Raw genomic sequence first — 21,277 nt, 5'->3', positions numbered from 1 at the left:
TAGTTAAGAAACCAAGTGGCTTGTTGAGGATAAGGGCTCCTGTGGTTTCAGTATCCAGAAAGGGAGGGAGAACTTGGGCTCTGTCTCCGAGTGCTCGGCCTGAACTTTCCCACTGCATTGTCTCAGTTACTCATGTGGGCAGAAAACTGGAGGAACTGAGGAAGCTGCCCACATTGCTCATGTAGCTGCTGTAACATCTCCACTGAACGTGAGTTTCACAAGTCAGACCCAGGCCACCACGTAAGAGTGTCAGAGTCTCAGCTGGGGAGGTTCTTCAGTGTGTACGTAGCTTGTGCACAATCACATTTAAGAGCTTTATTTTGCATTTCACCACTGGCAGATGTGGTCCGGGGGAGGACCCTGGAGTTCTTAGACTAGCGCGCTTCTGGTAGGAGGGGACCGAGAGCGAAGGCAGCGCCCACGGCTTAGATGTGGAACTTAGACCGGCTCAGCTCGTTGTCGCCTCGCACCTCCAGAGGTGCCACTAGACTTTTCGCTCATGGCTTGGCATTCAGTGTGGAACGTTGTCCTTTTCTAACCAGGCACGGCTGAACAGTGTGTCTGCCCTGAAATGCGCAGTTTTCCTCCTAAGATGTGTGGAATTGTTGGTGTATGTGCAGAAGAATGGGATTTGGGGGCATGGTTTGATTTATGGGCCCACTCTCACACGTGCTGTTTTTCTCAGCTTTGTCCTGCCTCCAACAGCCCCCATCCCCTGTGGGGCCTTGGGTCATGGCCATTTCCCACGGGCTCCCTGTGGGTCTAGGCGTCCTCCCACCTGTGGGCGCCTGCGAGGAACCCCTGAGCCAGACCTTGGCTCCTCTCAACCTACAGGCCAGGAGGTCTTCTAGCACCGAGCGTGTGTCATCTCGCAGGTGACGGGGACCGACACAGCCGCCTGCAAGGACTCCTGCCAACCACGCCCCTCCCCACAGCACTCACTCGCTCTCCCTTCCCCCACCCACCCCACTGTGAGCTTCTGTTACTGCTGTCACAGGTTACCCCGCCTTAACCTAAAATGTAACACAAACTTACTGCCTACAGCCTTGCAGCCGGGGTGCGGACAGACTGTGTTCTTTTTGGAGGCTCATGGAGAAGGTCCGCTCCCGGCCTTTCCTGGCCTCTAGAGGCCGCCTGCGTTGCTTGGCTCTCGGCCTGTCCTCTGTCTTCAACGCCAGGGACATAGTGCCTCTCACCCTCCTCCTCCTCCTCTTCCTCCTCCTCTGACTCTCTCCTGCTTCCTTCTGCCCGCCGGACCTTGTGATTGCAGGGGCCCCCTCGAATAACCCAGGACAGTGTCCTTATATTGCGGTCAGAAACTAGCATCCTTAATCCCACCTGTGGTCTTGATTCCTCTTTGCCACATAAGGTTCCAGGGGTTAGGGCAGGGACATTTTGGGGGTGCAGGGGCATGTTGGGGGTGCAGGGGCATGTTGGGGGTGCGGGGCATGTTGGGGGTGCAGGGGCATGTTGGGGGTGCAGGGGCATTTTGGGGGTGCAGGGGCATGTTGCTGCCTGCTGCATCCCTGCTCCTTTTTCACATTCACTTGTGGTAGAAAATCTTCATCAAAATCAGAAAAGACATAGTACGAATGCTCGTAGGCGCCTTTTTCATGCCAGTGACGAAGGTTATGAGAAGCCCACCCTCCCTGTCTCCCTGGGTCCTGGAGGAGGCCTCACGCCCCTGGGCGGCGCTGCTCATCTGTCGCGTTGGCCCGCAAGATGAGGCCGATTTGGTTTTCTAGCTCTGGATCTATAATTAACAGTGTATAATTTGTGTCAGGAAGCACTGTAATAAGGGCCCTTATACTGCCTTTTACAATTACATGTTTTTATTTCTATATTTTAAAAATACTGTCAATATGCATTCATTAAAAAAGATGGGGAAAATGCTATTTGGCCCCTTCCCTTGTAGAACTTTCAGATATATAATGTTTTTTAGACATGATTGCGGCCACGCTGTCAATGGGCGTTCTCTTGATGAAGATGAAAGCGTCCCCGTCGCCGCTGGTAAAGCTGTTTCGGGGAATGTGGCTGAGATGAGTGGCTGATGGTTTGCTAAGAATACTTCCCCTCTGCGTCAGGCGGCGCCTCCGGCCAGAGGCAGCGCTGGGGGCCAGGTGCGGCAGGTGTCAGAGGCCGCCTTGTTTATTTATCATCCTTTCCTAGGCCTTTCCACCTGCGATGGAAATGGAGTTGTTATCTACCTCCCATAGCTGCTTAGGGGCGAGAAGTTTAATCCGGCCTTCCCTTCACGATCGGGCAGTTGGCTCGGGCCCAGCCTTGGCTGCTCTAAGTGACCCCACCATGGCCGTCTTCATGCCGCAAGCACCCCTGTCCTCCGGAGTCTGCAGGCCTCCCGCCAGTGAGGACTCACAAGGCGTGGAGGCGTCGGGCGCCCTGCTGGCTGCTGTGATTGCCGGGCATTCCCCGCGGTGGGGCTGGGGCGCTGTCGGCCGCAGAGAAGGGCCCGGAAGGCTGCCAGGCCGGAGGACTGCCGCGCCGGGGCCCCTAAACAAACGGGCTGTCCTTCCCCCTGAGCTGGCGGCGCTCCTCCTTCTTTGGAGGAACAAGCCGCGCCCGTTCTGTAGGCGGTGTGACCGGTAGGCGGTGTGACCGGTGGGCAGAATCGCCTTGTGGCATCTCCTTGCCATCCGGCTCCCGTGGACCCGTAACTCTGTCGACAGGGACGTTCTCTGTTACAGGGAGGATGGATTCGGTGCCAGTCTGGTGCACATGAACAAATAAGTGACTTTATTTTATTAAAAATTTGTTTTGAAATAATTTTAGGCTCACAAAGTTGCAGAGATTCCCTGTGTACCTATTATTCACCTTCCCCCAGTGATAACATCTTTTTTTTTTTTTTTAATCCTCACTGGAGGACATTTTTTCCCCCCATTGCTTTGAGAGAGAGAGAGGAAGGGAGAGACAGGAACATTGATGTGAGAGAGAAGCACTGATTGTTGCTTCTTAAATGTGTCCGGACCGGGAATCACACACACCTGGACTGGGGAGCAACTTGCAGCCTAGGTATGTGCCCTGACCAGGTTTCGAACCCACAATGTTTTGGTTATGAGATGATGCTCCAACCAACTGAGCCACACTGGCAAGGGCCATCACATCTTATTCCTTAACCATAGTATACTATCAAAACTAAGAAGGTGACTTTCATAATTGCTATGAACTAAACCGTAGGCCTTATTTGGATTTTATTAGCCTTCTCTTTTTTTTAAATTAATACACTATTTTTAGAGTGGTTCTAGGTTCATAGCAAAATTGAGAGGAAAGTACAGAGAGTTCTCGTATGGGGACAAGGCAGTACCTCCTGTCAGTCTATAGACTGTGAGCAGTCAGCGCCTGCAGGAGGGCTCGGCCCGCAACCCTCACATGTCAGTTCTGTGCGAGGTCCACCGTGGTTCCCTCCTCTCTCCATCCACAGAGAGGCGGTCCTGTCTGCACAGTGGCGTCCCCTCGGTCGGGCCTCAGTTTAAGATTCTAGATGCCTGGGGCGTGTTCTCTCTGCTCCAGGAGCGGTGGCCACCTTATTCTGCTCATTGGTATGTGCCTGTAAGATCTGCCTGACCACGTTGACATGTCACGTAGCGCTCAGGACCTTTCACAGGGCCCGTTTCCTGTCCTGAGTTTGTTGTGAATTCGCCTCTTTCTCCCCGAGTGGCGTCTCCCCCGGGCGGTGCCCCCCGGGATGGCCTGGCCTGCCCTGCTTTCCCTGCGCTGGTTTCCCTGAGTGAGGGGCCTGGCCCGACCCCGTCTTTCTTTCCTCCTCACGACGCCCCACCCGCTGTTCCTCTTTGCTCTGAGATGTGTCAGTGCGCTCCAGTGCTGGGGACAGTTTGCACTTCGTGTCTTGGCTCTGTGAGGCTCCAAGTGCTCCAGGAGGTTCCTGAGTTCTGGGAAGCAAGTCAAAAATTTGGTGTATGAATGTGCAGGTCTGCACACAATAAAAAATAAAAAATTGAGTCTGAAATCAGCAGTTTTCCAGGTCTGTCCGTTTTGGAAACTGTTCAGTGTGACTTACGGCTGACCTTGTGTCCTCACTTTGGACTTCTCTGCTTGGGGAACAAGGCCTGGGCTTGTTGGACAAATAGCTCTGATCAGTCCTCTGCCCTGGGTTTCCCAAGAGGGCTGGCCTTCTCACCTGTGGCCATAACCTTGTAGGGGGAGGTGAGCGTGTTCTTTCAAAAGGGAAACCAGCCAGTGCGTCATCCCGAAGACTGTTAAATTTAATTTATGTTTGATATGTATCAAAAACCAACCAAATTCTCAAAAATTTATACCACGAAGCCTGAGGAACTTGTTTGCCTGTTGTCAGATTAAAATTGTTCAACTAAAGTATTTTCACAAAGCTAATTAATGAGGACCTGGTTGGTTGGGCATCATCCTGCAAACCAAAAGGTCACAGGTTCGATTCTTGGTGAGGGCACATGCCTGTGTTGCATGTTCAATCCCCAGTCAGGGAGTGTACTAGAGGCAACCGATCAATATTTCTCTCTTATCTCGCCGTTTCTTTCCCTGTCTTTCTCCCTGCCTTCCCCTCTCTGGAATCAATAAAAGAAAAAAAAAAAAAAAAGCAAGCTAGTGAGAAGTCAAGGATATTTTGATCATTGATTTTGTTATTATTGACAGACTTTTCCTTAGTATTTCAAAGGGAGTATGTGATACCACAATATAACATTTAGAATTTTAAGAGACAACATAAGTTTAAATAAAGTACTGAATTTTCATCTGAATTTTTGATGCAACATGTGAAATGTTTACTCATTCCCTGCACACACCTATTCTGTGCGCCCCCGTGGACCAGGCCACACACCGGGGCAGGGGATGCAGGATGAAGCCAGGTCTCGGTCCCCAGGCACCCAAGGCATAGGAGCAACAGCAAGTGAGGGAAGTGTTGCATGCCGTGGGGACCCAGAAGGCCACCTGACTAGTTCAACTCCGTCATTTTTTAAAAGCGATGTTTTAATTGGGTTATATGTTATCCTATCATGTCAAACCTATTGCTTTTACAATGTAAAGCAACCAGAAGGTTCTCTGGTTAACAGATACCCACCAATCAAGGGGGAGCTGGTGCGATCCCTCCTGGAATTCCCGACAATTAAACGGTTCCCCACGGCGTTCGTATCCCAGCGTGTCCACGGGAAGCTGAAATGAGTTATGCTTACAGGAGGCGCCAGGCAGCTGAGCTTACAGAATGCGTAAGGGGCTTAGATGCTAAACCAAACAAAGATGGTGTGTGGGTGAGGTCAGCCAGGATGTAACTGTGCAAATAACGTGCTCCTCATTGCAGTCCAAACTCAGTGAGCAAGGGAGTGAAAGTGCGGAAGTGACCTCAAGTAAGTAGAACTCTGGGAAGCACGCATTGTAAACGGTTCAAGGTCATCCCCCTACTGCGAGTCTCAGTAACCCTGAGAACGCTGAATCATCTGCCGTTGCTCAAGGCAGCGTGGCTTGCTTTCTGCTACAGTTCTTCCCTTGCCCATGAGATGGTTCCATCTTCCACCAGAAAGAAAGCCGTGCGTGGCCAGTGAGACACGGAGGAGGGGTGGCAGGGCCATCCAGGACGGGGACATCGCTTTGAAGTTGGGTGCTGACTGTCGGGACCCCGAGTCCGCGGCAGCCCACAGGCCCCTGCTGCGCACACGTGTTTTCCTTTCTCTGTGTGCCTGCACGCAGCTCATGTTTTCCACTGCGCTCGGGGTGGAGGCGGGGTGAAGAAGCCAGCGTGCTCTTAGGAATCTCCTGTGTGAGCTTTGCCGTGGATCTTACAGAGGGGTCCACCACAAGGCGGAATGTTTACATATTTAGTGTCAGAATAAAGAGGACAGGTGGGCAGTCCCTTTTATGGTCCCGTAGGTTAGGCACGACAGCAGGTGTTCTACGCACGTTACCTGATTTTTCCCTAAAACTCCCTGTATTGTAGGCACTGATACTCCCATTTTATAGACAAGGAAACTGAGGTGCAGAGTTTGGTAACATACTCAAGAGCACATCAGTGGCGGGGCTGGGATTCTCTCCTTGTCTCTGTGGACAGAGCTTCCCTCCGCCCAGCACTGTCCACCCCTCGGGCCAGGCGGCAGAGAGACCTTTTGCCTCTCTCCATTTTTCCTCTCACTGCTTTGATTATGTAAGCCTGCAGTTATATGTTCAGTTACCAAACTCAAGCAAAACCTTTAAGCAAAATGCTGACAGAGGGTAAACTGAGCAGCTGGAACTTTTTCCAAGTTCAGTGGAAATTACTGAACCGTAGGCAAAGCGGGTGAAAAGGAAGGTGTAGGGTTTTGGCTGCTGCTGTTTGTTCTGCTCTTCAGTTCTCGGCTTAGATGGAAGTGAAGAATCTGGGGTTCCACGTTTTCCTCTTATCCTTGTAGCACGGTCTGCATGTGAGGAGAAAGAAGGGCAGGGTGGGGAAGTGGTGGTCAAAGGGGCCGTTTACTAAATCGTCAGAGCCGAAATGTCTGCTTAAAGCTTCTTAGGCCATCTTCTGCTTCCTTGCATGTTAGATTTTTAAAGCACTTATGAAAAAAAAAAAAAAAGGAAATTGGATTGACTTATGTTAAATTAAAACCCTGTCTGTCTAATAACGTGTGGTATATTCTCTGGAAATATTGCATTTTTGACAGCAGAAGTGATTACAAAAAATCAATAATCAGAGAACGGAGAAGAGACTTCTAAGCTCCGGCACGAAAAGCAATTAGTGTGGATTGATTTACTGTTATTTATTGTGATGAGATAATTGCCTCAATGCAAGTCATTTTTGAACTTGTGGTACCCCATGGTTTTAAAACATTTATTCTTTTAAATTGTTTAATTTGTCTTTGGCCATATTTTATGACAGAGATGGCTTTGTGCTTGTTGAAGGATAGGAAGACCCGGCCCTTTCTCTCTGAATCCTTAGCCCCAGGCTTATTTCTGCCCCTGTCGGGGCCAATCCTGGAACGAGATCCCAACCTTGGGATCTCAGGCTTGTACATTTTGAAGAATTAGGGCCCCCACCCCCAAAAAATCACAAGACTCTTCTCTCCTGCACAAATGGCGGGGGTGGCTTTGACTGAAGGCTCCGATTGCAGACTGCAGCGTGGACTGTGCGTGGCCAGAGAGACACGGAGGAGGGGCGGTAGGGCCATCCAGGACGGGGACATCGCTTTGAAGTTGGGTGCTGACTGTCGGGACCCCGAGTCCGCGGCAGCCCACAGGCCCCTGCTGCGCACACGTGTTTTCCTTTCTCTGTGCGCCGGCACGCAGCTCGTGTTTACCACTGCGCTCGGGTTGGAGGCGGGGTGAAGAAGCCAGCGTGCTCTTAGGAATCTCCTGTGTGAGCTTTGCCGTGGATCTTACAATTTACAGTCTTGGTTCTTTTTTTAATGACTGTGCCCTTTTTTTCTTTTTGAGCAGCTTCCATCCCAGTCCAGGGGTGCAGGTGCCATCTTTGGCGACGGACCTGGCCCGAGTTTCTCTTGCAGCGGGATGGGCCGCTCGTGGCTCTGACGGCGTGGCTCCTGGAGCAGCCCTTGGGGACCACTCTGTGTGTATGAAACCCTTCTGCCTGCCGGCCGTGACCTCCTCCAGAACGTTCCAAAAGGCCACCAGCTTTGCTCGATGGCCCTGTGTAGGTCATGGGACTTGGCAATTCAGAAATTCAGTGTGATGAAGCTTCACTGAGTGGAGAGGAAGTTTATCGTCGACATGTTAACCCCAGAGTAGGGAGGTTAAGCCCACGGCCAACCAGTCAGGTTTTTTGTTTCTGCGTGTTTGGTTTTGCAAGTCTGTAGGACCTAGCGCTCCCTTGGCTGCAGTGGACAGCCCCTCAGAGGTGCCGGGCATGCAGGGCGTGGCGCCTGACCTCGGTGTGCACGGTCTTCCTCCCACCAAAGGATGGAGGATGCAGAAGGCGTAGCTTCCGGAAAGCTCCCTTGCCCCCTCCGGCCTGGCCCGCACCCCTCCCCATCGCTGCTCACAGCAGACGGAGCACATCTCCTGCGGGCTCCTGCTCGGCTCTGCACCTGCCCTGCCTGCCTCTCCCAGTGAGCTTCTCCCAGAAAGCCATGCGGCCTCTCACTTCCTTCTGGTTTGGGTTCAAATGCTTTACTTTTTTCTATGATATTGGATGACACCTGGCAGATTATTTACTTGTTTATGATGCTATAACAAACTGCGTGAGACACTTCGTTTTACTTTCTGTTCTATTCTAAGGAGGTAGGCTGCACTTAAAAGCAGTCTGTCGAGTGACTGAATGAGTAAATGCATAGATTTTGTAGGACGGGAGTGTGATAGAGGCATCAGGAGAGCCATCTAGGTGGAGGTGGCGGTCTGAGCCCCTAGCCACAGCGCCTGGATCAGCAGCTCTTCCCTTACTGCGCCCTGCGTGGCCCTTACTGGTCCTCAGTTCACCACGTGGCCTTGAGTGCTCAGCACGCCTGTCCCCTCACACGAGTGAGGGGCAGTGAGGTAGGATGAGGTACAGCACATTTAAGTGCTTCAGAAGTGTGCTGTTTGGTCCTGGGCCCACCACGCCTGGGCCCCGGGTCATGGGTCCCTTAACCTCCCCGTCACGGTTGATTCCCACACCCCGGGGAGGCCTAGAGCTCCCTGCCAGCAGCTGTTCTCTCTCTCCCTCCACAAAGAGCAGATTTAACATCTTTAAGGAGATTGTTTTCTTATGCTGGTGCAGGAAGCCTTGCTCCATTACTGTATTACGTTCCAGAACTCTCTCGGCGGAGATTCCTGGCATAGGGAGTGTGATAATCTTCCTCTGGTGTGTTCTTTGGAAATCTGTGGAGATGCAGGCATGGTGGGTCTTCAGGAAGACATGCTGTTAACCGGTTCTGGCCCCCAGTTTGCAGGTAGCAGCTCCGCAGGCTGTCCACGGTGGGGGTCTGTGCAGAGCCAGTCCCTGGGAGGAGGAGGGTGTCAGGGAAGAACAGGCGAGTGGTTTTTGCTAACAAAACTTTATGCATTGAAATGTGGCCATGAAAACACCTGCATCTTGCTAATCCTGGAGTGGGAAGCAGAAGTCATGTGCAAAACTGAAAATACGTTATCACAGGGAAAGCTTGCTTGCATTTTAGGGGATTGGTGGCCGCCTGAGACATTAACGAGAAAACCTCCATCTCCCCATCCTGTTTTCTCAGCTGTGGCTGCAGGTCTTTGATCTTCCAGGTGTCCTGCAGGCAGAGCCCCGGGGCAGCCCCTGAGGGCCCAGGACCACCCCTCTGCCCGCGCAATTTGATTGGAGTTGGGCAGTGCCAGACTTACGGCTCATACCTGCTCCCTGCCTGTCACCATCTTTAGAGAGATGCTCCGCTCCTGCCTCTGTCTTCTTTTGGGACATTTGGGGCTATGGTGGGTATGTTAGAACATCGTTCTCTGTCAACGAAAACTTCATCACACAGGTGAAAGAAAATAAACCTAAAATACACTTTATCGTCAAGGAGTAAGTGTTGTTGTTAGTCATTAATGTTAATAACAGCGACCACTTGTTGGGTGCTGCGTGCCATTCCAGGCATTTTACGTGAGTTATCTGCTGTCCTCATAAAAGCCTTGCAAAGAGGGTTTTTCCTCTTTTTATGACATTCAGTTGTTATTTTATATTAGTTTCAGGTGCACAGCATAGTAGTTAAACATATCATTTATGAAATGAAAGAGGGTTTTTCATGTCATATATTTACCTATTTAATCATCCGTTTCTTATTCCACTTGGTGCGAAGTAGAATGTACGTGGAGAATGTTGTGTGCGTACCTGAACCGTGGTATGGCGAGTCGTCATGAAGCAGGCGCTCAGCATAGGTCACACAGGTCTTCCCTGCGTTTTGGATCCAAATTCACCTGGATACCAACTAGACTTGTGCTTTGTCTCCGTCGTCTCTGTCTCTACATGGCCTGGGTTGTTAAACAGAGGTTGTGAAATGGCAGCTTGTGGCCCTGGGTCTTACCTCGCCAGCCGTCCAGAACCTCCTTTCTGGTCATTTTCCTTGCCTGTCCCCGCAGACAGCAGCGGGCCCGTCACGGGGGACAGGCCCCCATTTCGATCTCAGCGCCTTGGAGGTCACGTGACCGGTCTCGCCGTTTGCTGTGCCTGGAGCAGGGCACTGCACCCTTTTACCCAACTGTCCCGTGCTTTGCAGCTGGTTGCCAACGTCACGACCTTGGACGTTACCTTGTTCCCAGCTTCTCATCTGTTTTAAAACGTTCCTCTGCATCCCTTCCTTGACGCTGATGGGAAATGGGATCCGCCACCCTTTAATGCAGTTGGATGTCCTCTCATCCAGGTTTATAGAACCAGTTTCACACGTAAGGCATGACTCGCTGTCCTCTAGTATTTTCTTTCTTTCTCTTTGAAGAACCAGAACAGTAAATCCTCACATTATGAAAAAGGAAAATTTCCATGCTTTCTTGCCATAAGTCTGAGAACTCAAGGTTTCAGCCTCAGCAAGTTCAACCCCACTTTTTGCTTTCAGCTCCAAGTGGTGATTCTTAGCGCCCCAGGAGGAAGACCCCTCGCACAATTGCAGCGTCGTCGAAACATGACCCCAAGTCCAGCGTGGACCTTGCCTCCGCCCCAGGCCTGCCTTTGTTCTCAGCACGTTACCAACTCTCTTCTTTCTCAGGCCGCTCGTGCCCTCCCTGGCGGCCCGTCCAGTGGACACCATCTGATCGGGTCCCCCAGGGCACTTGACTGTCATTCCTCGCGCCCCGGGGGCGCTTGTTCCCCAGACTCCGAGGCTCCTGGCACCCTCGCCCTCCTCCCTGCTGTCCTTCCCCACGAGCTCACCTTCCTTTGGCCCCCACGCTCCAGGGGGCCGTCCTGCCGCCCCTGCTCCTCACTCACCCGCGCTTGCAATGGCCGGGCCCCCCCCCCCCCGTAGAGCATCTGCTCGCTGCCTGTGCTCAGCTCCGCATCCACAGCCCGGAACGCTCCCCTCAGTCCTACACTCAGGCCTCCGGCCCCTTTCGGGACCTGCCCTCCTGGGGGTCCAGGGTGCTGGCCTCCCGTCCCCTCTCTTGCAGCCGGTGGAATGCCTTCCTCCTGCATCCCTGGGGGACAGAGACTCGTCCACCCCCTGCTCTCTGCAGCGCCCGGTCCCCAGGCCCGGCTGGCTTGCCCTCCGCCCTCTCTCTCAGACTCTGTCTTGAGATCCCCTGTCCGCAGCGACTGGTAGATTGGTGCCCTGCCTCCAGGCGTGCTCCTTTCAAAGCCACCCTCCGTTCATTTCCAGAGTGATGCTTCTAAATGTGAAGTTGGGGTGCCGCCCCCCGCTCGACACCGGCGGAGACTGGCAATGGCCTAAGGCTCCCTTCCTGAGGCGGCGCACCCCGCGCGGCCTGGCTGCTCGCCCGCCCCGTCTCGCCAGCCCCCCAGCTGCCATGTGCAGCAGCTGCCCCCGTCTCCCAGCCCCCCAGGGTGTTCCTCATGTTTGGAGTTGACCTGGGCTGCCCTGTGTCTGGGAAATCAGAGAAAACCAAACTGTACCCCTCCCAGGGGCATCTCAGGCAAGACGGGTGCTCAGAAAATAGTGGTGAATGCGAAACCAAGCTGTCTCTTCATTGCTGGCTGGCCCAGGGCCCCAGAGGGGTCCCAGGAAGGAGTTAGGAGCTGATGGGTCTCATGGAAAAGGCCATGGTGGGCACGAGGGCGGAGAAGCAAAACCAATGAAGGGAACAGGTGGGGTTTTCTCCGGCTAAACCAGGGGCCGTTGAGTGGTATGAGGGGCCACGAGGGGCTTGACCGCCCTGCACGTGACAGGGGCTGAGCTCACAGACTGTCAGAGGCCGGGGAGGGAAGGGCGGTCCAAGTCCGCCTCTGAAAGCGTCCCTTCCAACTGTAAGAATCGAAGATCTTCTTAGAACTCAGTAGCTCAGACGCTGATTTCTCGTTTGGGCTCACCTGTACGTTTCTTGCCTGCCTGCTCATGTTTTGGCATTTTTCCCCTCATTAGCAACTCCCCCCAGGAGAGGAGCACAGGGAATCGAAGGGGCTGAGACGCTCACGCGGCAATTTATCTGCTTTGCCACAAGGAGGATGAGACTGGCCCCCGAGCCTGAAGTCAGGTTTGTGGGATGGCTTTGTACTCAATTACCCCTTCCTGCCTCTCAGCCCCTGGCCACTCAGCACTGGCGGTGTGGCGTTTCCAGGGTCCTTTTCGATTCTTGTGTAAATGCTAATATTCCAAACATAACTGCATGATATTTGCTAATTTAGGGGTGGGTGCACTTAAAAAATGTTTTAGCTTTTAATTTTGCACACAACCATGTAATTGCATTTTAGACCCCTTATGTTCTGCTCAGTAGGTAGATGAGGGAGACTGACTGATTTTTGCTGCTGTTCCGCGTCTTTTTGTTTAATGAGCCCCCGTGGGCCAAACCGCAGGGTTCTCCTGCGTGGAAGACCCACTGCAGCACATGCAGTGCAGCAAAAAGCCTCGCTACCGCAGTGTGGCCTCGATGTGGGGTGGCATCCCTGGGGACATTTCAGAGCTGGGTGTCTCATCAGATTAGCTGCCCTGGGTCTTCCGCTTCGAGAAGGGCCCTCCTGGGAGCCACAGCAGGTCCTTCATGGCCTGGGAGGGCACCTTTCTCCGTGTTGGAGTGACAGATGGCGACAAGCCGGGGCCGGCCCTGCAGAGGCTCCCGAGGAAGCCTGCACAAGACTCAGACATTTGGGCAGTAAGAGAGGAGAAGATGTCTCGGGTGATGCTCAGGTTTCTGTCTTTGGGTGATGAGCTGATTTTCCAGAAAGATCGTGAGTCTGAAATGGTGTATATTTATTTGTAGTTGCCTACAGACCATTGCTGTAGAGAAACCTGCAAGATGGTTGAAAATTCCTACCTGTGGTTCAGGAAAAATCGTAACTGGATCTATAGTCACCAATGGGAAAATGATCCCTGGAACCAGGGCAGAGAAAACAAAACAGGCCCGAGGACAGGACCTTGGAGAAAGCCAGCATTTACCATCAGCCTGGGAAGGGGGTCTAGCAGATAAACTGAGACAGCTCGGAGCACAGGGAGAGCCGGTGACAGCCCTGTCACTGGTAGCACATGTCACAGCGGGAGGTGGCAGCCGGCTAACGACACAGGGTGTGTGTGAGCGCTGCCTGCACCGCAGGAGGGGTTTGCCTAGGGGACCCCCTGACCCGAGACAGGGAGTCCCCTGAGGGCCTGCTCTTCAAGACTGTGGGGTGGGCGGGGCCTCGGAGAAAAGGTAGTGACTTAACCAAGGACAAGGCAAACAGAAGGTGTTTCTTTTCATTTCCCTCCCCCGACCCCCGCCCCCCGCCCCATTCACCGCCCTCTTTCCATGGCAAGAGCGCAGCCCCTCTGTAGACCTGAAAGGAGGAAACCACTGGACGAGGGGCCGATGAGAGCCTCGCAGGGGGGAGGGCATTTCCCCGCTTGCCGGTGCAGCGCCTGACCTTCATGGGGCACTGTCGCTGGCTTAGCCCTTCAATGGGTGACGGTGGTGACAGGTCAATGAACTGGACCGTGGAGGAGTCAGGGTGGGTTTGAAGTCTTAACGGACACGGGGTGCGTCAGCTCCCGCAGGCATGGCGTGGGCTGTGCGACGTGGCTCATCAAGACACCAGAGGCTGCTTGCTGTGGCGTCTGAGGTAGCCGTCTACAGTATGTCATTTAACGCTCGGAACCTGACCCGGCGGTGTCCTTACCCCCATTTTACTGGTGAGAAGCCAGTGCTCGGGGGAGTCCCAGCACCTGCCGGAGGGTCCATTGTCGGGCCACGCCGGAGGTCAGTTGAACTCGTCCCATCAGGACGCCATGCCGCGTGGGCTGCTCCACTCTCCCTCCCCCTCCCTCCTCGCCAGCTGGGGAGCTGCTGTGGTACCGAACGGGTCCCGAGTGCACAGCTGGGATCTCCCCAGCATGCCGCTGCCAAGGTGCCCAGCACGCGGTTCAGAGGGACACGCGGCAGTGTCCCGACCAGGAGTAAGGGCGTGGGATGTGACCGTGACCTGATGTCCTTCTGACACCTACCTGACGGCCAGGTCTCCTTGGGCTCCCCCAGAGGTCTGAGCAGGACAAGGCCGCAGGACCTGCCTGTGTCTCGGGCCTGAAAGCGCCGTGGCTGGCCCCGGTGTGCGTGTGTGTCGGGGGTGGAGATAGAGTTTAGCAGGTGGGCCTCCCTTGTGGTGGACTGAATGGGTTGACACTTGTTTGTGTCTGGCAGGTGCTTACGGGTGGACCTGGTGGAGGAAGTAATTTGGTTAGGAAAGCAGGTACATCGGGGAATGAACTGAAAGGGCGGCTCCTTGGAAAGGCGTTCCCTTAACCAGAAGTGATGGATTGCTGCATGGCTTTTTCTCATTTTCTTCTTGAGCAAGAGCTGTGAATTCTGGGGCAAACAAAAAAAGAACAGATAGGAAAGAAATGAAAGCAGCCACATATGCAGAGGCCCCTTCCAGTCTGGGAACACCTGGCCCTGTCACTTGGTGGGTCCCAGAGAGGCAGGACTCAACGTTAAGGTCACACTCTCCCAAGAGTGTGCCCCAGTGGGGCGGGCCCGCTCCCGCGGGCTTTCGGGGTCTCAGGCACTCGCAGGTGGGAGGGTGGTGACCGACGGCGGACCTTTGAGGGGAGCCGTGCCAGTCCCTTCTCGTGAGCGGCGGGGCTCATGCTTCGCTCACGCGTCCTCCTTGTCCCCACAGCCTTTCCGCTGCGCCCACTGCCACTACTCCTGCAACATCTCGGGCTCCCTGAAGAGGCACTACAACCGGAAGCACCCCAACGAGGAGTACGCCAACGTGGGCGCCGGGGAGCTGGCGGCCGACACGCTCGTCCAGCAAGGTAAGCGACGCACTGGCCTGGGGCCCTGCTCCTTTCCGGCCGGGCGCCCTGTTCTCGAGAGGCGCTGTGACATCTGATCACTGCATCCTAACCCCGGAGCACGTTGTTCATTCCTCACCATCAGCCTGTCCCCCTCTTCCTCACTGTTAGTGACCAGCGTCCCTTAGTGGCGGGCAACCTTAAGGGCCTCTGAAATGAAAAAGGGACGATGCGCCCACAGGCCTTACCCCCCAGCCCGTCCCGGCTGGGGCTCATTTCTCTGCATTGCCTCTGCTTTCTGTCTGGGATACTTTTTGCATAAGTGGAAGCTCCTGGCTTCCTTTCTTTACTTACCACTTCCGTAGCATGAGCGCCTTCTTTTCCTCCGGTCTTCCCAATTGTAATCGCCGAGGGCTCTTTGTAACACAGCGCTAAGGGCTGCCCCTCGCTTTATTTATCCATACCCCTGTGCGTGAACATTGCAGGGTTTCCAGATTTTTCTTTTATTGCAATGATAAAGAATGCTGTGGGAAACATATTTATCAGGGAGCTTCTTTAGATTATCCAAAGATCTTTATTGAGTCTGTAGATCACTGATCCTGAAAAGGAAAAACCATTCAGAACATTTAAACTAAAGAGAATGGATGGAACCTCTAACATTATTGAAAAGGCCGGGGCGTTTTTTGCTTCTTTTTTCAATAAGTAATCACATATTCCCACCCAAGAGGGTTTGGCTTATGCACTGTTGCCATACAGAGAAACGCTGTTGTGTTTGTATCTGCACTTTGTTATTCCACTAAAAGTGGTTGCAGCAGGCAGCATCTCAGCTGCCGCTCTTTCCTGAGTCCCCATCTACGCAAAGCCAGAGACAGCTTTGGAAAGTCACCCCGGGAAGCGGGTGTGGGATGGCAGACTCCGGGGCGCGCCGAGTGTTCCGATGCGGCGTGGAGCCCCGCTTGCTGGAATTGCCAGAAAGTGCATCTTAATGTGAAACAAATGAATTGACTGTGTCCTTCAGCGCTTTGCGTGACAGGGCTGATGTATGGAAATGGATGAACAGCATAAAAAACTCGGGGCAGTTTTAAAGCCGCCCATCTGAGGTAATGGGTTGTGTGTGCCTCGTGTTTTCTTTAATGGCAGTTTCGTGGAGCTGGGTGGTGGGGGCGGGGTGGGTCTGGCTCAAATCTGTGTCCCGGCCTAGCTGTGCCCGAGGGCAGGTTACCAGACCTCTCAGCCCAGGCCCTTCCATGAAGAGCGGAATCCCTAGCGGCTGCCTCCTGTGGGGGGCAGGGTGGAATGAGAGGGCACTTGTCTGGCACTTGGCACACTTTTATTCCTTTCTTTTGTAGTCTTCTCCTGAAATCACCTACAACCTCTGAAGCCATTGCATCACTTTTGATCATGCCCAGGAATCACTGAGGAGAGAGAATGGGTGCCTTGGAGCCCCAGCAGATAACTTAGAGTAGCGGGCTAGAGGCTCCTTTAACATCCTTCCCTCCACCCCGCCCCCACCTCGGTGGGACTGGCAGGAAATGGACGTTTCCCGTGGATGCTGGGACAGGCGTGGGCATCTGGGTGATGATCATGCCATGGCTCGGTACTTGCAAATTTTCATCACTGCCTGGCAAAAAATGTGCTGAGGGCCAACTGTTCCTTGCCCTAAGTTTTCAACCGGCTACCTAAGACTGTTGTAGGTTGGTATTCCTGGACAGCTCCAGGTTTTATTTTTAGGCTCTGCAGGGGTATTTTGGGTGTTTTTTCTGATATGTGTGTGTTAGATATACTTCATATGTACACACGTGTGCCTGTGTGTGTGTGTTATCATCCGTCTTCAAAGGGCCATGGTGAGGAAGAAACAACCAAACGTCTCCTGGCTCCTAGGAGACGCCGTGCTTTGGCGGGAGAGCAGGTGCTGAAACGAGAGAGCGGTGGGCTGTGGTCGCAGCTGGGACATGTCAGGAGCAGGAAACTTGCCCTGTTCTGTGCTCGCGTCCCGGAGGGGACGGGGAAAGGAGGGAGAGAGTGGGGCTGGGTGGGGGTCTTGTGCTTGGAAGTGCTGAGTTGTCCAGTACCACGGGAACGTCCCCTTCTCTTTTGATTAATTTCAGGTAATTCTCCCCAACCTCACTTAGTGTATGTTCCTTGTCTACTCCTCAAAAAATACCCTCACAGGACTATGTCATTTCTTGTTTTGATGTGGAGGACTTATCTACCAACTGTGTGTAGATGGTGCCACGCAGTGGCGCGGGCAAAGCCACCAACTGCTGGAGAAGATTCTCCTGACCCCGTGCTCAGGGATTAGGGAAGGCAGCCCATGCGAGCTGGGGCGGAAGCCTTGAAGGCCGACGTGTGCCCCTGCCGGGCGCCCCTTGTAGGTTTCTGTGGAAGGGACTGCGGAGTTTTCGAGAGTTGGGGGTATTTCCCACATGCTCCAGAGGCTCCCCTGGGATGTGGAATGCTTGCTGTTAATATCCAACAACCGGCTGCCCCAGGGACGGGGGTGAGGGGAGGGAGGAGGAACCGAATTGGAGCGTTTGCCAGTTTCTGTGGAGTAAATAGTTCCACCAGGGCCAGCTTTCATCCCCGACGGAGTCACTGACCTGGGGAGAGATGCGCACAGCAGGCTCGTGAGCTGGTCCCAGCCGGGTCCAGCACGCCTCCCGCCCCGAGAGCGCAGGGGTGGCACTGCCAGTGGCGTGCCCGCGGGGCCCCTGCAGGTGCTCAGCTCTCTGAGGACCCTGGTGCCGTTTGGTAATTAGACTAGTGAATGCTCTGCAAACGCTCTATTCCCTGCTTATGTTTTATGCACCTCTGACCATTTGAAGGCAGGTTGGGCAATCTCTTGTTGGTGCCTCTTGGCGCGTCACTTGTGCACAATATGGACCTGAGGCATTTTCCCACACAAACGCACATTTTCACGTCGCATTGCTGCAGTGGGTCCGCCCCTGGCCTCTGCTTAAGCGTGCTCGACGAAGCAAGCCCCTGAGCCGGCTCCCTGCAGCGCAGGGCATGAGAGGCGTGAGAGACGGGAGGCGCAGGCATTGTGCCAAGCCCCACAGGTTACTAGCTCGCTCCTGGAGCTCAGGGCAGGATGAGATGGGACCAGGTAGGCGGGCCGTCTTCCAGTGGCCTCGAAGCGCTGATTCAGGTGGTCCTGAGTCATGGGCATGGCACCGGGTTGGGAGTCAGCAGGGCCTGGAGCCAGGCCCTCTGCTCACCATGGCCCTGAGGCCAGTTGCTAATGTCTCTCATCCTCTAGTGGCACATCTTCAAAGAGGAGGGGCTGAAAGCTGCCTGGCAGGAGTCGCAAAGACTGAAAACTGGTCTCCAAGACCTTAGACCTACCTGCCTGACATGTCATAAGTACGTGATGAACGGTTCAAGTTTACGATCACGTAATTTCCCGAATTCCTTCTATTCCACGTATCTATTGTGTTCCTGGCGTACCTGGCACTGTACTTGGTGGCATTTACAGTTGCCACTGCCTGGCCTGGGGACGAAGGCTGGGGAGCTCCTCCCTGGCTCCGTTTTCGACTCTGTAACAGGAAGTGGGCCTTCCTCCAGCGGCCCCCCTGCTGATCACGGGGAGGTGAGCTGCTTCTCCCAGGGGCTGACCCCCTTTCCAGCCCCTGATTTAGGGGGTCATGGTGGTGGGGGTAGGCCATTGAGGTGAGAGAAGCCACGAGAGGATGGGGGTTGGGGAGAAGGCAGTTTCTGGCATCTGCTACAATCTTCCTCTTATTTTGAACTATGGTAGAAGAATGTAAATATGTACATATAGGTACCCTGGATATATATTCATATCTTAGTTTTTTACACCAGATTCATGGAAAATAGCGTGGAAGAAAATCCAGAGACTGTCAGCTAACACAAAAGCCATCTACCTATTCTATTTTGGGGCATTTTTATTCTAAAATTGTTGTTATGAGGGCCCAGGTTCCATACGTTGTCGGCAGATGCTTCTGGCAGTGTGGTGTTAGGCTTTGTTATTGGTTAATTCTCTCTCACAGAGGCCTTGGGAGGTGAGCCTCTTTGTTCCTGTTTTAAAGTGAGGAAACGCAGGGGGACAGATGACCGGTCCAGGCCACGGAATGTGCAGGCGGCTGAGCTGGGCCGGGTCTGGAGTCAGTCTGGTTCCGTACCATTCACGGGCTCATGTCCCTGAAGTTCATCTCAAGTTGGCGCTTGTTGAAGCGGTGGAGGAAGAATGGGTGGGGGGTGGGAGGCACCGTCCCGTTGCAAGGTGCCCATTGGTCCTCATTTGCTAGAGGCCACACGATAATGTGTTGGCAGGTCACACACAGAATGCTATTTATTTTCCCTTATTCCTTTGTTACCAGGTCTAGAGACTTACTCCACTTCCCTGCGGTTGTCCGGAGGCTCTCAGATCCCCCAACTCGGGGTGGTGTGTGAGGGGCCAGCAAGGATGGGGCGGCCTTGCTTGAGCTCCAGCTACCAAGTCACCTCCCTGGGGTTCTGCACATCAGCCTGGCCAATAATAAAAGGCGCTTTGCTTTTCCTCTGCTGAGTCCCTCATGCTGTGTTTCTTGGGGGCCTCGCAGGACGTGGGCTGGCCTTTAGGACGGGATTCCGCTTCCCTGGGTGCCAAGGCCATGGTCTGACAGTATGCTGTGCTTCTGGGAACCCTCTGCCTTGGTGCTCCCCTGGGCGCATTTGCTGGTCTGAGCTGGGGCCCCAGCTGCAACCCTGGGCAGGCACTGAATTAAGAGACCCCAGAAGGTGAGCATGTCGGCAAAGTCTGATGTGTATTTCAGTTGTTAATACTGTGGAATCAGAGTTGCTCTGTGTCCACCCTTTTTTGATAATTGAGCTGCATTCCTTCTGCTCACCCTGGAGTACCTACCTGTACCTGTGTCCTCGCACAGCGGTAACAGGCGACCACAAACTTGGCGGTGGTCTAAAACCACGCAATTCATCATCTCTCAGTTCCGAAGCTCGGAGTCCAAGACGGGTAAAGTCAAGTTCGCCGGCGAGCCTGTGCCCCTGGAGGCTCTGGGGGAGAGGGTGCTTCCTTGCCTTTTCCAGCTCCCGGAGGCGTTCGTGCTCCCTGGCTCCAGCTCCGTCCTCTGTGTTCAGAGCCAGCAACAGCCAGCAGAGTCTCAGGCCACATCACTGTGGCCTCCTGTCCTGCCTCCGTCTTCCTAGGACCTTTGTGGTTGCATGTCCCCCCGCCCTTCCCTCCCCGCCGAGGATCCAGAATCATCGCCCGGTCTCTAAACCCTTAACCGAGTCACATCTTTGAAGGCCCCCTTGACACGTAAGGTAATAACGTATTGGCGTGTCGCAGGGAGTCTTTGGGGGCCTGTTCTTTTGCCCCCCGCAGTGCCCTTTTTAAGGATATGAGCTTCAGCATTTTCACCTGAGAGAAAACTCCCTGAGCGTTTAAGGAAGTGGTTCTGGGTCACGTGAGCGCGTGCTACCTTCAGGCCTTCCGCCTCCCCAAACCTGCAGTCTCTGCCATCCCGGGAGACAGATTATTGAGAATGAAATTGCATTTTCCGTAATGTCAGCCCCCACAAAGGAGCGCACATTTTAATGCCCGAAACTCCTCCAGAATGCATTGCGTTCCAAAAAGAGCAAAAGGTGCCAGGATTGATTTTTACGATTGCTCCTGGAATTCTCTCCTGCCGCCTGGGCCGTCGCTCCTTGTGAGGAAACGGCGGTTTGCGGGTTTGCAGTCCCTATGGTGGGCGCTTAATATCAGCACTGCAAGTAAACTCACCAAGTGTCCCCGTGACCTTTTACTGCGCTTTGCCTGAGAATTTAATGAAATGAAATAGAAATTAATTTCCCTCCGCTTTGATGTGAATTAACCGACAGAGTTATACACTTGGTCTAGACTTCAGATATCCATTTGTTGTTCCTTAATTAATATCACTGTGGCAAAGGCTGGAGTTTTAATTAATGTGGGGACATTATCATATTACTTTTAATTTAAACATAATATAAGGCTGTTTTCCTCCCTGAATGTGTTCCCATTGAAAAGTACCCCGTGAGGAACCTTCACTTCTGTGGAAAAGCCCAAGTGCAGGCTTGGGGAGTTCGCGCGCGTTCGTTGCCTCACGTTTGGCGACGTGGCCCGGCGGGGAGCCGCCTGCGCGAGTGGCGGAGAGGGGCGCGCTCCTTTTCTGCGTCGGATTTGTCATCTTAATGTCATGGCTTCGGAGGGGCCGTTACAGTCACGTGGAATGAAATGGGAAAGATTCCGGAGGCTGTCGAGTGGAGATCGGCCTCTCAGCCCTGGGCTGTGTCCGGAGGAGCGGGGTGCCGCTTCCGGGTGAGCCCTTGGGCTTGGGGCTCTCCCCAGCTAGGGCTGCGCCTTGACGGGGCGACGGGCCTTTTCCCCGTTGGGTGAGACCGAATGCATGTGTTTGCTGAGCGCAGAGGGAAGGGGCCACGGCACAAAGGAGCCTGGGGGTTGGCTGGAGAGAGACCTGAAGGAAGAAGAGGATTTTCCGAGATGCAGA

At 53.8% G+C, this 21,277-nt stretch overlaps 1 protein-coding gene across 1 annotated transcript in view; it reads left to right on the top strand.

The window, feature by feature from the left end:
• Positions 1-21,277, top strand: part of ZFAT (zinc finger and AT-hook domain containing) — a 99,344-nt gene that overhangs the window by 55,557 nt on the left and 22,510 nt on the right. Inside the window, exon 11 of the mRNA XM_054590101.1 lies at positions 14,672-14,810. Coding sequence (XP_054446076.1) covers positions 14,672-14,810 — 139 coding nt within the window. The remainder of the gene's footprint in view (positions 1-14,671; positions 14,811-21,277) is intronic.

The sequence above is a fragment of the Pteronotus mesoamericanus genome, unplaced genomic scaffold (genome assembly GCF_021234165.1).
Source record: "Pteronotus mesoamericanus isolate MK-2021 breed Mesoamerican mustached bat unplaced genomic scaffold, CSHL_Meso_final scaffold_174, whole genome shotgun sequence".
In the NCBI taxonomy this organism is placed as follows: Eukaryota; Metazoa; Chordata; class Mammalia; order Chiroptera; family Mormoopidae; genus Pteronotus; species Pteronotus mesoamericanus.
Note: the sequence above shows the minus strand (reverse complement) of the source record. Positions and strands in the feature narration are given on the sequence as shown.